At 41.3% G+C, this 13,943-nt stretch overlaps 1 protein-coding gene across 1 annotated transcript; it reads left to right on the top strand.

The window, feature by feature from the left end:
* Nucleotides 1-3,551: 3,551 nt before the first annotated feature.
* Nucleotides 3,552-8,547, top strand: LOC116919352. The gene is given in 10 exon segments (XM_045180839.1): nt 3,552-3,986; nt 4,060-4,172; nt 4,236-4,462; nt 4,526-4,655; nt 4,714-4,853; nt 4,919-5,159; nt 5,229-5,336; nt 7,429-7,869; nt 7,872-8,249; nt 8,252-8,547. Coding segments are annotated over 10 exon segments (2,109 nt in total). The 5' UTR covers nt 3,552-3,951.
* Nucleotides 8,548-13,943: the final 5,396 nt, after the last annotated feature.

Consider the following 13,943-nt stretch of genomic DNA (forward strand, 5'->3'; position numbering starts at 1 on the left):
AGTGTGATTCTCCGTTAAGCAGCTATGAATAAAATAAAAAAAGGGTTTTTTTGGGGTAACCAGTACTAAATTAATGGCGGCGCAAACCGGGGAAAAGGGAAAAATTATCAACACCTGAACGCATAAAAACCGTTCAGGGGATTACCGTTATATTATTGCGCCACACATCATTCTAAAGCAAACTCATCAATGAGTAAGCTGAATTTTTTTTTTAAATTTAACTCTAAAGGGAAATAAGTAAAAAAATAAAAACTAAGGAGACGTTTCTCCATAAGAGCCCATGTTATAAAGGGCGAAAAACGGGGAAGTGTTGATTATTTTGGGAGGGTACTGTAGCTTTACAGGAGACTGCCAATATAACGAATGTTTGTTATTGAATATAAATTTTTTAATGGTATTAAGTGCCAGATGTTGTTTTCACCTTCACATAACGCAGTTTGTTGGCCTAAAAAAAAGATACAGCAGCTCCTTCTTAACACCGTAGTACCAAACAAACAGAACTTGAAGACCTGCAATATAAATGTTTTGTAGAATAAAATAACTGCCAACAACACAAAATGAAAATGTGGTTGAACCTTCACTTGAAGCTTTTTTAACATGAGAAATTTTTAGGAGACAAAAATCAGCTAAAGAGCACACCATAGATGAGCAGGAAAGCTTGAAATCTCGAGCCACAAAGAAAAACAGCCGTTAAGTCTTAGAAATCTGAAATAAAAAATGTGAAACCTTATTTCACAAGGTAATAACTGCATTATAGTTTAGATATATTATCAGAGTTGAAACTAGCTCACCGAAACGTGAGCTTAGCTCAAGCTCTCCGCTCACGGCCTAAAAGTGAGCGGAGCTCAAGCTCAAGCTCGCACAAAAGAAGTTGAGCTTCGCTCAAGCTCACGTTCGCTCAAGCTCATTTCCAAGTTCTTTTTATTAATAGATTACCTTTGACAACTGACAATCAAAACGGTGTATTTTTTTCAGATTTGCTTTCATGAGAAAGCGGTCAATGCTCAATGGTCTAACATTGAATGAGAATGACAAATCTGCCAGAACCATGCCCATCGATCCCAGAATCATTATTCTCTACATTTACAGTTTCACAATCAACTTGATCATCACCACCTTCAGCACCCACATGACTTTTACTTTGTAAACTTGTAGAAGCTGTTCGCTTTTTTGACGCCATTTCTCATTAGTCTCTACTCTCTAAACAGTTTAAGACTTTCAGTTTCAGATTTCCTGGTTTTAATTTGAACAAAAATTAGTGTGAATTAAGCAATTAACTACAGAAAACCGATATTTAAGACACAACTCACAAGTTTATGTTTTTATTTGTTCAGTTCAATCACTAAGCTGTAACTGTAAGCATAAGCAATTAGTATAGACTAGGCTATTAGCAAGTAGCACAGACAGCTTTCCACCTCCAAACGTGGAGACTTGTCTCATTTCGGCAACCACTTTTAATTTTGGCCGCTAGATGGCGCCACAAGCGTGAGCTTCCGCTCATGATGCAAAAGCTCAAGCTCAAGCTCACACTTTTTCAAAAAGAGCGAAGCTCAAGCTCAAGCTCTCGTGAAGCTCGTTTTAACTCTGATTATATTATATTTGCATTATAGTCAGATCAAATATTTTGAAGAAAGAAGTCTGCTAATCAGGTAATCTGCATCTGCTTTCACCAGCCTACCAGGGTTGCAAAATATCACAATTTGGCAAAAGTCATGGGACCCAGCTGGGTGTATAAACTATAAAGTATACACAAATGTCTCAGGAAGGGAGCTTTTGGCTTAAACTTTTCGACTTTTGCTGGAAAGTCGACTAGATTAATCAAAAAAGAAAAGTCGAAAAAACGGATAGTCGAAGAAAGTCGAAGAAAGTCGAAAAAAGTCGACTTTTAGTCGGGTTGAAAAAATGAAAGTCGAAGTCGAAAAATCGACTCGAACTTTCGACGGTTCGACTTTTTTTAGTTCAGTACATACCAATGTAGTAGGCGACCTGATTTTTGCCTTTGCCCTTTGAACTCGATATAGATGGCGTTGCTGTCGGGAATTTTATATTGGGGTTTTGGGGTCTACATATTGTCGCGGTTATTGAGAGTATGGACTCTGTTGTCATGTCCAGCATTCTTTTATCGAAGATTTCCCGCAATCCCATCCGAGATGTCCGGCAGTCTTGTCGGTAGAGATTTCCCACGATAGCTGCTGTTCTCCAAAAGCATAAATACTCGTACGTTTCCCTTGCTGTAGCCCCAGTCTACTTATGTCTGTTGTAGCGTTGTGTACGTTTACGGTGAATAAACGTGTCTTAGTCACTACCCGGGTCTTCAAGTAACTCCCCGCGTTACAATATCTTGTACAATTTTACATTTCACCAATTCTGATATTTGACATTTTACAATGTTTACTTTGACAATCTTTTACAGTTTATACCTCATTTTACCTTTTATACTGAGATTTTCTTTTTACAATACATTTTCTCTTCACGACCCCGATTTTTACTCAGACGACCCAATTTTTTCACTTTTTACGTAGACGTCCTGCTCTTTGGCCGTAGCCATAACACAGAGCTTTCCGTACGCGACAGATAGCTTAAAAGTGCTTTTTTATTTTTTTCCCCGTTTCCCAAGCTTAAGTTAGCTAACATTAGCCTTTATTTCATATAGTAGCCCACGAGTAAGGTTTGTCTTGCTTGATTTAGCTAGATTTTTTAAATTCCGTCGATGGTGATTGTCTTTCAAGCTTTATTAAGCTGAAAATTACGGTTATTTTATCGAGCAGCCTTATACTTTTTTTTAGTAAGCTTGAACTTACTTTTACTTTCTCTTCCTTGGTTTTGATTCACCTTAAAACTACTTGAAACAATTAAAGTAATGAAAACGAAAGTTTAGCAAAGCTTTCTTTTTATCATCTAGGGAAAAAATAAGCTGAAAACCGCTAACATTTTCTTTTTGATTTTACGCTATATAATTCTGAATAAACGTTTTGTTAATGTAAGCTCATTCTATGCTATGATTACAAAAGTAACGAATAAATAAGCTGAAACCAGCTAAAATTTTCTTTTTGATTTTATGCTATATAATTCTAAATAAAGGTTATGTTAATGTAAGCTTATTCTATGCTATGTTTAGAAAAGTATTTAAATATAACGAATAAATAATAAGCTGAGAGTTGATTAAATTTTCTTTTGCTTGAATTATCACATATTTTATCATATTTTTTATTCTAGCTAGAATATGATATTTTTACAGTTGCCTTCATTCTGCATCATGCTTGTTTTTATTAAATATAAACCATATATGTTATTTCATTATCTCTAGAAAAAGTTCAAGATGCAATGGTTTATAGCCTTTTTAATAATAGTTAATAGGCTTTGTTTTATTTTTCTCATTTCTCAATTTAATCCGTCTCAAAGTTGTTCACAAGAGCAGTTACAACATACATCTGTGATATTTCATTGCATGAAGCTATAACACGTCGTCTGTCACTGAGCAGCTGTCATTGTTTATAAAATCCCCGAATGAAGGGCCGCTTTAACAATGATTAGCAATCAATCTGGCAACATCATGGATTTGGCGCCAAAAGCCAGTTAACAGCATAGCGATGGCTGCTGACTGATGGTGAGTTTGGCCATGGAAGTGAAATTGTCTCGCATTTAGGCAGAATTCAGATAAGTTGATTGTGAAAAAAAATTATCCTTTGCTAAAGAACTTACAAACTTTTAAGGAAATTATAATCAATGTCTATTGATTGAAACTTAGTTTCAAAAATGGCAAATTTTGGTAATGAAGACGAAAGGTCTCAAGATGGAAGTACGGCGAGCATTTCTCGGCCTCTGACAAAACACTCAAAAGTGATGATTGTGTTCGATTTTATGGAACACTCACCTGGTATTGGACTGATTTCGCATGTGGTAAAACCTGTATTACCAGAAATAGAAGAAGATGCAGTTCCTTTGGTATAAATGTACATTGAAAAACATCGTAACCTTGCAATCAGGTAACAATTTTGTGATATGGTGTTGTGAACTCATTTCTTAATGTTTTTATCATGAAATATTTTGTTTTCATAGGTGGAAACCACCACTACCAACTGATACATCATCTTGGCATTTAACTCAGTACAGCAATCTAGAAAGCTGCAAAAATACAATCATCCGGCAAGCAACTGCAGTATGCATATCAGGTTATATCAATCATTATATTCCAATTTAAGTCTGACGTGCATAATTCAGAAGTTTTTCTAAAGATGATAAAGATATTTTATCCAATCAGCGGACTGCTCTTATAAAATATATGATGAGCCAAAATGATCCAAGGGTATCTGGACGTCCAAGAGCTCGAACTCAGTTACAGTATCTCACAAACATGGAACAGCTGTCTACTGCCTCTAATACGAGTCTTGATGAAAATGTTGAAAGTTCAGAAGCAGAACCCTTAACAAATCAAAAAGCAACTTACGAGGATGTTGAAAGAGTACACATTTGTTTTTATTTTTTGGCTTTTATTATCAACTAAATGTAATGAAATTATTTTCAGGAACTAGCTGAAAGCGACGCCAAAAGGATAAAACTTGAAATTGACCAAAGGGAAATGCAACAAAGGATCATTGCTCTCGAAGAAGAAATAAAAACACTAAAAGAAGATCCAGTTCGCATACTTACTTCAAGTAAGTGTATTTCAAATATCTCGTTTTTCAATTGTAACCGTTTTTGTCCGGTTTTCAGCTGTTCGTGAGCACACTGTTATTATTCAAAGGTTCATAGACGGATCAGCAACAGATCGACCAACCGTTGGCCAACTTCCTGGTACACCAAGACCTTCTCCTGGTTCAAAAGTTTCAACAACACCTGATACATTTACTCCAGTAAGCCTATAGTCAAAATTGTTTTACACTTACTACTTCAAAAGCAATTTTCAAACTTCTTATAGGTGAAATTCCATGGTAATGTTACCATTAATCCACAAAAATTGAGGGAAGCTATTATTTCTGGACGTACGAAAACACAAAACCCACATAGGCGATTAAACAAAACCGTTTCAATTTTGTTATCAGCGTGGTATGAGCCAGCAGAATTAGCTCAGTTTAGTCTAGCTGGGAAAGCATGTCCTAGCATTCCTGGAAGTATTCCTAAGCCCAAGTTTCCGGAAGATATCCTAGAAGCAATCGAAAGTACAAGTCCATATTCACCTACAGAATTCAAATTAATTTCATTCATTCTTTTTTTCTTTTTCTTGTTAGGGTTCTTGATTCCAAAATGGGAAACTTGGCATAGCATCATTTTAACCCCTGAACAAATCAAAACTTCCGTTGGGGATCGCTTGTTGTCATGTCATACGAGTGAAAAAAGTTAAAGAAGAAGCAAGCAGCCTTTGAATGTGCGGCAGAAAATGGTGACGGGGGAAGTGCAGAAAATGGTGATGGACGAAGTGCAGAAAATGATGATCTCAACCCATCAGATTACGATTAATTTTCATCTCCTTAAAATGGTCCCTTTAACAATTGTTAAACCAAGATTTTGATATTTGATTGGTTCATGAAGTGGTTCATGAAGCCTATAGTATTTCTCGTGTTGTCAACTATGCTGTGTTAATTTTATGTCAGTCGTCCTTTTAATCGTCAACTCCAATCTGTTATTGTAACCAAGTCAGCAGTTAATACAGAAGTGTGATGTAAATCATACATTTTACAAAATTCCCGCATTTCTTAATTATTCGCGTCGTCTGCATTTTTATAAAAATAAATATTAGTATCTATGGTAAGAACAGCTAGTTTAATTATTACCTTAAAACAGCTTTTACTACACCCAGCTGAATTTAGCTATTTAATTTATACTTAAAAAGAAGCATGCTGTGATAAGCTTGAAGAAAAAAGCTATTTTTAGCTAGCCAAGGTAACAGCTATATTAAGTTTGCTAAAATCATGGTTCTGGATGTTGCAAAGTTAAGCTTACTAAGTTTTTAGTAAACAAGGGATTTTTTCCTTTTTTCTAAGCTTAAACCAGTACTTTTAAGCTATCTGTCGCGTACGGGTTAGTCACTGGACGAATACAAGGGTTTTTGTGGTTGCTCATTTGAACTTTTACCACTCGAACAACTTTATCCGAGTCACTGGGAAGAACTTCAATCACTTTTCCTAATGGCCACTGTCCACGTAGGGTATTCGGTTCGATGATGAGTACCAGGTCCCCGACGGTAACTTTAGGCCGATTTTCAGTCCATTTTCTTCTTTCCGTCAGGTGTGGAACGTATTCACGTAGCCACCTGTTCCAAAAATGTTGGAGGATGGCCTGGCGGAGTTCTTGTTCTCTAGCTACGAGATTGGTTCCATTATCGCTGTAGACGACGTTCGGCTTTCCACGTAGACTCGCGAACCGGGTAAAGCATAGAAGAAATTCTTCGAGACTGAGGCCATCGGAGACTTCTAGGTGAATCGGGCTCTGCCTTCAGGCTGGTGTAGACGTATGCCAAAGTCTTACAACAGGGAATACCCGACAACTTTACTGAATCTTAACACGTTTTTACTAGGGATGATAAGAAAAATACACGTGTTTGTTAAATCCCGAGTTTCGGTACCATTTGTTGCGCACGTTCACGTGCAATGGGAACGTGACAACAGAGATGAGGGAGGGAGGGTGAATAACTGAAGATGAAAAATGACTAAGGGAAAACGGAATAGCTTTATTTCTTGATTGAAAAAGAGGGGGGAACAATGAGAGAGAGAGCTGGGTAATACTGTTTTAATTCATTACTTGACTGATACTGAGGGGGGGGGGCAAGAGCTTACTTTAAACGTAAACATAAATAGAAGGCCCTTGCCACCCACAATTCAGCCCATGAGGGCAGCACCGTAGGTGACAACTGCAAAAGAGATAAAAAAAGATTTGAAGAAGAAAAAAGGGGGCGTAAACTAGAAAAACAAAATGCTTACCTCCCCCCCCCTTACACAGTTGCTGAAAATATGCTAAATACAAGGTTGACACAATTAATGTGGAATTTATTTACGAATAATTTGTTAGATGTCTGAAAAAAGTGTAGCCTATATTTTCGTTATACCCGTCTGACAGCAGGCTCCATCTATATTATTTGTCTTTTTGTGTTTTTCTCCCCGGTGACTGTTTCCCTTGCATCATTTTGTTCAGTTCTTCTAGCTGTGTCTGTTGTTTCCAGTTTTTTCGGTATTTGACTCCCATCGTGTTGTGCTTATTTTCCTGTTTTTCCCCTCTCAGCCACTTGGCTGATGATGGGGGACAGCGACGGTGGCTCCCCGTCCCCTATCCCAACTAGAGTCTGTATACACTGTCAAAATACCTTTTTTCCCAAATCCAAAGTTCACCGTTCTTGTTGCAATAAGGCTCGGTCCAACTCTCTCAATGCTAGCCTTTCTCAGCGTCCCTCCGTCACTAATAATGACTCGCTTTTTCCAAGCCCCGCTTCCAAAGGTGACAAAAGGAAGAAAGATGTGCAGTCTCCCAACACCACCGACTCAACGGGCCAAAAGAGAGGCAGAAGTTATCCGTCCACCCTATTCCTTGAAGAGACCGATACTACCACCATCCTCGACTGGCCTAAGGATGTACTTATTGCTAAGCTATCTCTGTGCATGTCCCACCTTCTAACTCAATGTAATCTTGTGTCAGACCTAGAGTCCTCTAACTCCATCCTTCGTTGTCAACTGAACGATCATGTGCTACAAGTTGGTAAGCTCAAGGCTGACATTGTGAACATCAAACTGGCCTTTGCAGACAGCGTTCTCGGCGCTAGTCGTCTTTGTAACCCCTCTGTCTCCCCTAACCCTTCGTACGCTATGGTTGCTCGTGGCCCTGCCACTAGTTCGGTGTTAGTTGCCAAATGTGTTGCTGGTTCAGAGCCCCAGCATCAGTTGATCTAATGGCGGTGGAAAAGAGGTTGGACACCCTCAATACCGGCCTTATCCCCTCTCACGTCCGTGTTAAGAACGACAAGATGTTCATCACTCTGGACAACGAATTGGCGGTTTCCAAAGCTGCCGACATCCTGAACAAACAACCTGAGTTTCGCTCTCAGTTTTCCCAGGCTTCCAAGCTAAATTTTTTCTTTCCTGTTGTGGCTCTGTTTGTTGATGTCACAGACCTCGACCATCTTAAATTTGAATTAGAGCACCGTAACAAGCTAATGAGGGGTCAAATCCACTCCTTAAAGAAAGTCTATTCTAAACCTAATTCCCCGTTAGGTCACGTGAAAATCTTCCTTCAGTCGCGGGAAGCCAGAGACAACATTCTGCTCCAAAAAAAGACTCTGTCAATGGTGTGAACTTTCGCGTGGTTCCCATCGATCTCGATCGTGAGGTTAGACGATGCTTTCGTTGCCAAAAATACGGTCACATCCAAGGGGTTTGCAAGGCAGTTACTTCTGCCTGCGGTAAATGCTCTAAATCTCACCGAACTAGCGAATGCTCGGCAGCTAAAGATGACTGGCGCTGTGTAAACTGCGACGGCCCCCACCAAACGGGCTCCCCTTCTTGTCATGAGCAAATTAAAGCTGTGGCCCGTTACAGATCTTTTTTAGACAAATATGTGTAGTCCGACAGTCGCCCCTTCAAAACCACGGCTCCCTCTCCCGTCGCCGCTCAAGTGTATCCAAATCAATTTACGCCATTCTAAAACTGCCTCGTCATCTTTGGCTCAAGTGATGTTGGACCTGGACATAGACATTGCCCTTGTACAAGAACCCTACGCTTCCGGCACTTTTCCCCCAGTCGTGAATAATGCCCCACCTGGCTTCTCTTCCTTCCACCAACTGTCCGAACTCCATGCCTATGGCTCTTGTATCTTAGTCCGTGACTCGGTATCTAAAACCGGCAAGCTGACTACCAGACATTTGTCAAACCATGTTGCCTGCATCGACTTACAAACTTCCACTGGCCCTCTACGTTTTGTCTCCGTATACCTTCGGCCCTCCATAACTGACTTTCACTCAACAGCCCTATCTATCCTCGATCACTTGGTAACCCCCAACTGTGTGTTTGGTGCTGATGCAAATGCAAAGAACATTCTCTGGAACAGCAGATCCACGGACCCTAGGGGCATGGAGTTAGAGTCCCTTTTTTTATGCGAAACTTGTCTATCGCTAATATTGCTAAATCTAAGCTCGACATCGTACCTGGGGGTACCTCCTTCATCGATGTGACCTTCGCCGGACACCAAGTTAAATTCAACCGGTGGCTATTCTTGCCCATCCCTTCCCTGTCAGATCACCCTTACATCTACTTTGAGATTCACTCAGCCGCCCCACCTCTTTTTCCTAGTCCGTCAACGCGTAAGGGAGCTAATTCCATTCCATCTCCTCCCTGCATCGATCAGCTTCTTTTCTCCTCTTCTCTCGTCAGTATGCTCCACTCCAACCCTCCGACCAGTTTAACCTCTTTGGCGGCGATTGAAACCAGCATCTCGTTCATCTCCAACTGCATCTCTGTTTGTGCGGTGGCCGCTAAGTTCCCTTTCGTTGGTCCTTCGTCCGCCAAAAACATGCCCTGGTGGTCCTCGCATCTGTGTGCTCTTCGAATCTCTACCCGCGTACACTTTCGTAGTTGGTCAAAAAACAAATCTAAGTCCAACGAAATTATCTACCGACGATCTAAGGCGGCCTATCAGCGCGCTATTCGTTCCGCTAAGGCTAAATCATGGGAAGTTTTTAGATCTGAAGCTACTACTGGTGACACTTTCAAAGCTCTGGCCAAATTCTCTGGAAAAGCCAAGTCCATTCAGCTACCAAGCTCCATGATGATCAGCGGCTCACTTTCCTCCGACCCTAACATCATCATCGATGGCTGCGCTAAACATTTTTTCCCGGAAGAGTCCTCGACCAGCCAACTCCACCGTGACGTCCTGGAGAAAGCGGAAATCGCACTTAACACCACTCGCTCTGGCTGCCCGTCTGTTTCAGATTGGGAATTCGAGGCTGCCCACCAGTCTCTTAACCCTAACTCCGCCCCAGGATGCGACGGTATCTCTGCGTCTCTTCTTTTGTTAAGCCTTTCGTCCATCATACCACACCTGCTTGCTATACTAAACGCCTGCATGGCCCTCTGCGTTTTTCCTACCTCGTGGAAAGTAGCCAAAGTCAAGATTATTGGCAAACCTAACAAGCTAGACTATTCGTCCTTAAAAAGCTTTAGGCCGATCAGTCTTGTCTCCAACCTCTCAAAGATTTTGGATAAAATCATCCTTAGCCGGCTCTTGTGGCTCGCCAACTCTAATGATTGGTTCAGTCCCGATCAGCACGGATTCAGAGAGGGCAAATCAACGGAGACCGCCACGCATTCTCTAGTCAGCTTCATTGAAAGGGCCTTTTCTGACAAAGAATCCTGTGCCACTGCGTTTCTAGATATACAAAGTGCCTTTGACTCAGCCTGGCACCCAGCCATTATCTCCGCCCTTAGTGAAAAGGGCTGTCCTTCACCCCTACTCCATCTCATCCATAGTTTTCTTTCAGACCGGCAGGTGATCTTAACTGTTGAAGGCTTTTCTCTGACCAAACCCGTACGGCTCGGCTGTCCTCAAGGTGGTGTCCTGTCTCCCTTCCTCTGGAACGTCCTAATCGATAATCTTCTTAGACTCCACTCCTCCTCTCCCGTCAAAATCATCGCTTATGCCGATGACATCACCATCGCCTCGCGGCACAAGGATCCAATGTTAGCTACCCGCCATCTGCAAGAAGCATGTGACCGTACTGCCCTCTGGTTGGAAAGCCTTAAACTTTCCCTTAACGCCCTTAAGTCTGTCTTTGTCCTGTTTGCCCCGAGGCTCAGGCCAAAGTTCGACCTCTCCATCACTATTAATGATGTCCTTGTATTCCCTTCGACTGAATTCAACTTTCTCGGTCTCACTCTTAGCTCCAATTTAAAATGGAATAACCATATCATAGGTAAACTCAACTCTTCACGCAGAGCTCTAATGGCGGCTAACTGCTGCCTACGCCAAACCTGTGGTCACGACCCAAAGCGTATACGATTTCTGTATCTCTCTACTGTGGAGCCAATTTTAACTTACGCGTGTTCCGTCTGGCTTTCGTTTTTAAGCTCTAAAGCTGGGGTGAAAAAGCTACGATCATTCGAACGTTCCGTCGCTCGTTTGATTACTCTTTCATTTAGATCCGCTCCCACTGACTCTCTCCTCATTCTCTCCAACCTCGTCCCACTAGACTTGCGCTTTATGCAAATTGCTACTACACGTTTTCTTTCACTGCAAGGACTCGACTTCTCCCCTCGTTCTAAAGTTGTCATCTCCCGACGCTTTGTTCATTTCTGTTCGCTTCCACACATCTTCACCCCTCGCCTCCCGGTGCTAGTTTCGCTTCCGCCATGGTCCCTCCACATCCCTCCTGTTCGTACCCTTCCAGATGGAATACCTCTCCTGCCTTCTGAACCAGACTCTCTGTTCCTGTACCTATCTGCCACCTGCCTTAAACAAGTAGCCAACGTCTCCGTAGTTGCCACTGACATCTCGGGCATCATCAGATTCAGCAACGCCCGCTTATCGCAGCCCACCTCTCAACGCTTCGCCAGCTCTTTTTCAGTACGCGTGGCCTTTGATATAATCCTCTCTCTTAGCACCCGTTACAAAAATTTCTCAATTTTTGCTCCTTCTATGTCTTTTTTTATCTTTACATCCCCTTTGCGTGCGCCTTTTTCAGCTTGAAATCCAAAACCTTTCCTCTCTGGCTTCCTTAGCAACTCAATGCTCCATGTTCTACGGCCTCAACGCCCAGTCGCAGGGATACATACTAGCATCGTTCTGGGCTAACACTACCCTCCCTCCGGTAGTGTCAGAAGTTATGGCTGAACAGATCCCCAAAAGCTACGTCACTCCCCTCATCAAGTCCCATCTCCACAATCTTTGGAACTCCGAGTGGCTCTCCTCAGCTACGGGCGTCACCACTCGCATGTTCTTTCCCGATGTCGACTCAGCCTCTGTTTTCCGCTACCTTAGAACCAACGCTCTATCGTCTCAGGTTTTTACTGGCCATTGCTTCCTAAATATGCACCAACATCGCTTCGGCTTCTCTCCCTCGGCTGCCTGCCAGTGCTGAGCACCTCTCGAAACAGTTCAACATTACCTCCTACTTTGCCCTAAGTACGACCACTATCGAGCTCACCTCAAATCTGTAATCCTTGAAAACGGCTTGGTTTGGCCGCCCCCATTGTGCACACGCGACCTCGTGTGTCACAATATTTTTCCTCTTCGGTATTTCCTCCTCAATGGTTTATTTGTTGTTATTTTTCATTATTTTTCATTTCTTTTTATTATTAGTGCTCTCCGTCCCCTTTCTTCTTGGTTTCTTAAATTTAAACCTCAGCTTCCCCAGATCAAGGCTCTGGGAATTGCAATGAAGCTCTCTCGCTCTCCCGTGGCTATGCCGGCGCCCATCGGCTGGTGGGCTTGAAGGTGCTACCAAGCCGGACAGACACATAAGGGTAGCTCGAGATGGTGCTTCTACCTGCAACTACCAGAGTCGCTGATAGGCCCAGTTTCCCATTACTTGTCTGTTTTCACTCTGTTTCCCTAGTCCTGTTTGTTCACATTTTACAATGATCTCAACCTCTCAATAAACCGGGCAATACTCAAGTATGAGTTCGCCCTTTTACAAAAAAAAAAAAAAAAAAAAAAAAAAAAAAAAAAAAAAAATACCCTCCTTCCTTTTGGTTTCTAAGAAAAAATTTTGCAATAGAAAACAAGTAAATGCAATTGAAAATGGAACCACTCTCCATAAGAGATGCCGTTTTATTACAGAAAAGTGATCGTCGATCTCAATCTCGATCAGTCCTAAAAATTGATCGATCGATCGTTCAATCGATCACAAAAGTGTGTTGATCGATCGATCGTTCAATCGATCAAGGTTCGATCGAAAATTTCAAAAGTGAAGCAAACACCTTTAGTTTACACTGCTTTGTATGAATTGATCCCACAAATCCCTATTTGGATTTTTTCGATGGGTTTGTTGCCCAAAAGCGACAACATGTACCCTTTATCTTAAGAAAAACTATCATTTCAAAGTTAAGATCCGATAAATCGGTTATTTTGGCAGTAAACACTAGCCCCGCAGTGCTGAAAACCCGCTCACAAGCGGCCGACGACGGCAACGCACTGTTATATTCCCTAAATGAAGAATTTAGTGGGTAAAAATGTCGACGAGAAAAAAGAAACAGATTTTTTAATTTGAAAACAAATTGCAAAAAGATTTTCTTGATGGATGGGAAGTGTTCGAGGGATTTCAATGTCCCCGATACCGTCGTTGAAGTAACTATTGGCCTCATCGGTTTCCAAGGACGTCCTTCTTTTCTTGTACCCATCAAGAAAACGGGATTTTTTAACTGGTGACGTTGGTATTTGATTTCTTAGAGTGAATAATAAAAATCTTAGATGAATCATTATCATAGGAATTAGATGAATCGTTATCTTAGGAAAATAATCAATAAACTTACCTAGAGATCAGAATAGGGTTCGAACTGTTGATGCGACGAACAGCTGATTTCAGGTAAACGATGAGTTGGAATTTTTCTTCCTTAACTGCCCAAATGGTTTTAAAGTTTCGATCGGAAACAGAAGCGTGTAGCAAATGGGCGTTGTTAAACATGCCACTGAATCGCTTTTCAATTCCACTCTAGACGCCATAAACAAGCGGTAGACAATGTAAACTGTTCCTCCTTAGAGAATTCAATAAAAGTCTCTTGAAGCAACTTGATTGTTGGCAGAAGACAACCAATCGACATTTTCTCCTTGTTTTGTAGTACATCTAATGCTTGCGTGAATGGTTCCATAATTCTTACCTTCTCTATAATGAACTCTTCTTGTTTTGTTTTGGTTGTTTTGTTTTGTTTTGGTTAAAGTTGAAATTTTAAAGTGGCAATTAAAATAATTCCACTAACTCTTCGTTTTTAGATGCAATAAGTTTGGTAACGCATTCAATTGCGTCGAAA

The sequence above is a fragment of the Daphnia magna genome, unplaced genomic scaffold (assembly GCF_020631705.1).
Source record: "Daphnia magna isolate NIES unplaced genomic scaffold, ASM2063170v1.1 Dm_contigs066, whole genome shotgun sequence".
NCBI lineage: Eukaryota > Metazoa > Arthropoda > Branchiopoda > Diplostraca > Daphniidae > Daphnia > Daphnia magna.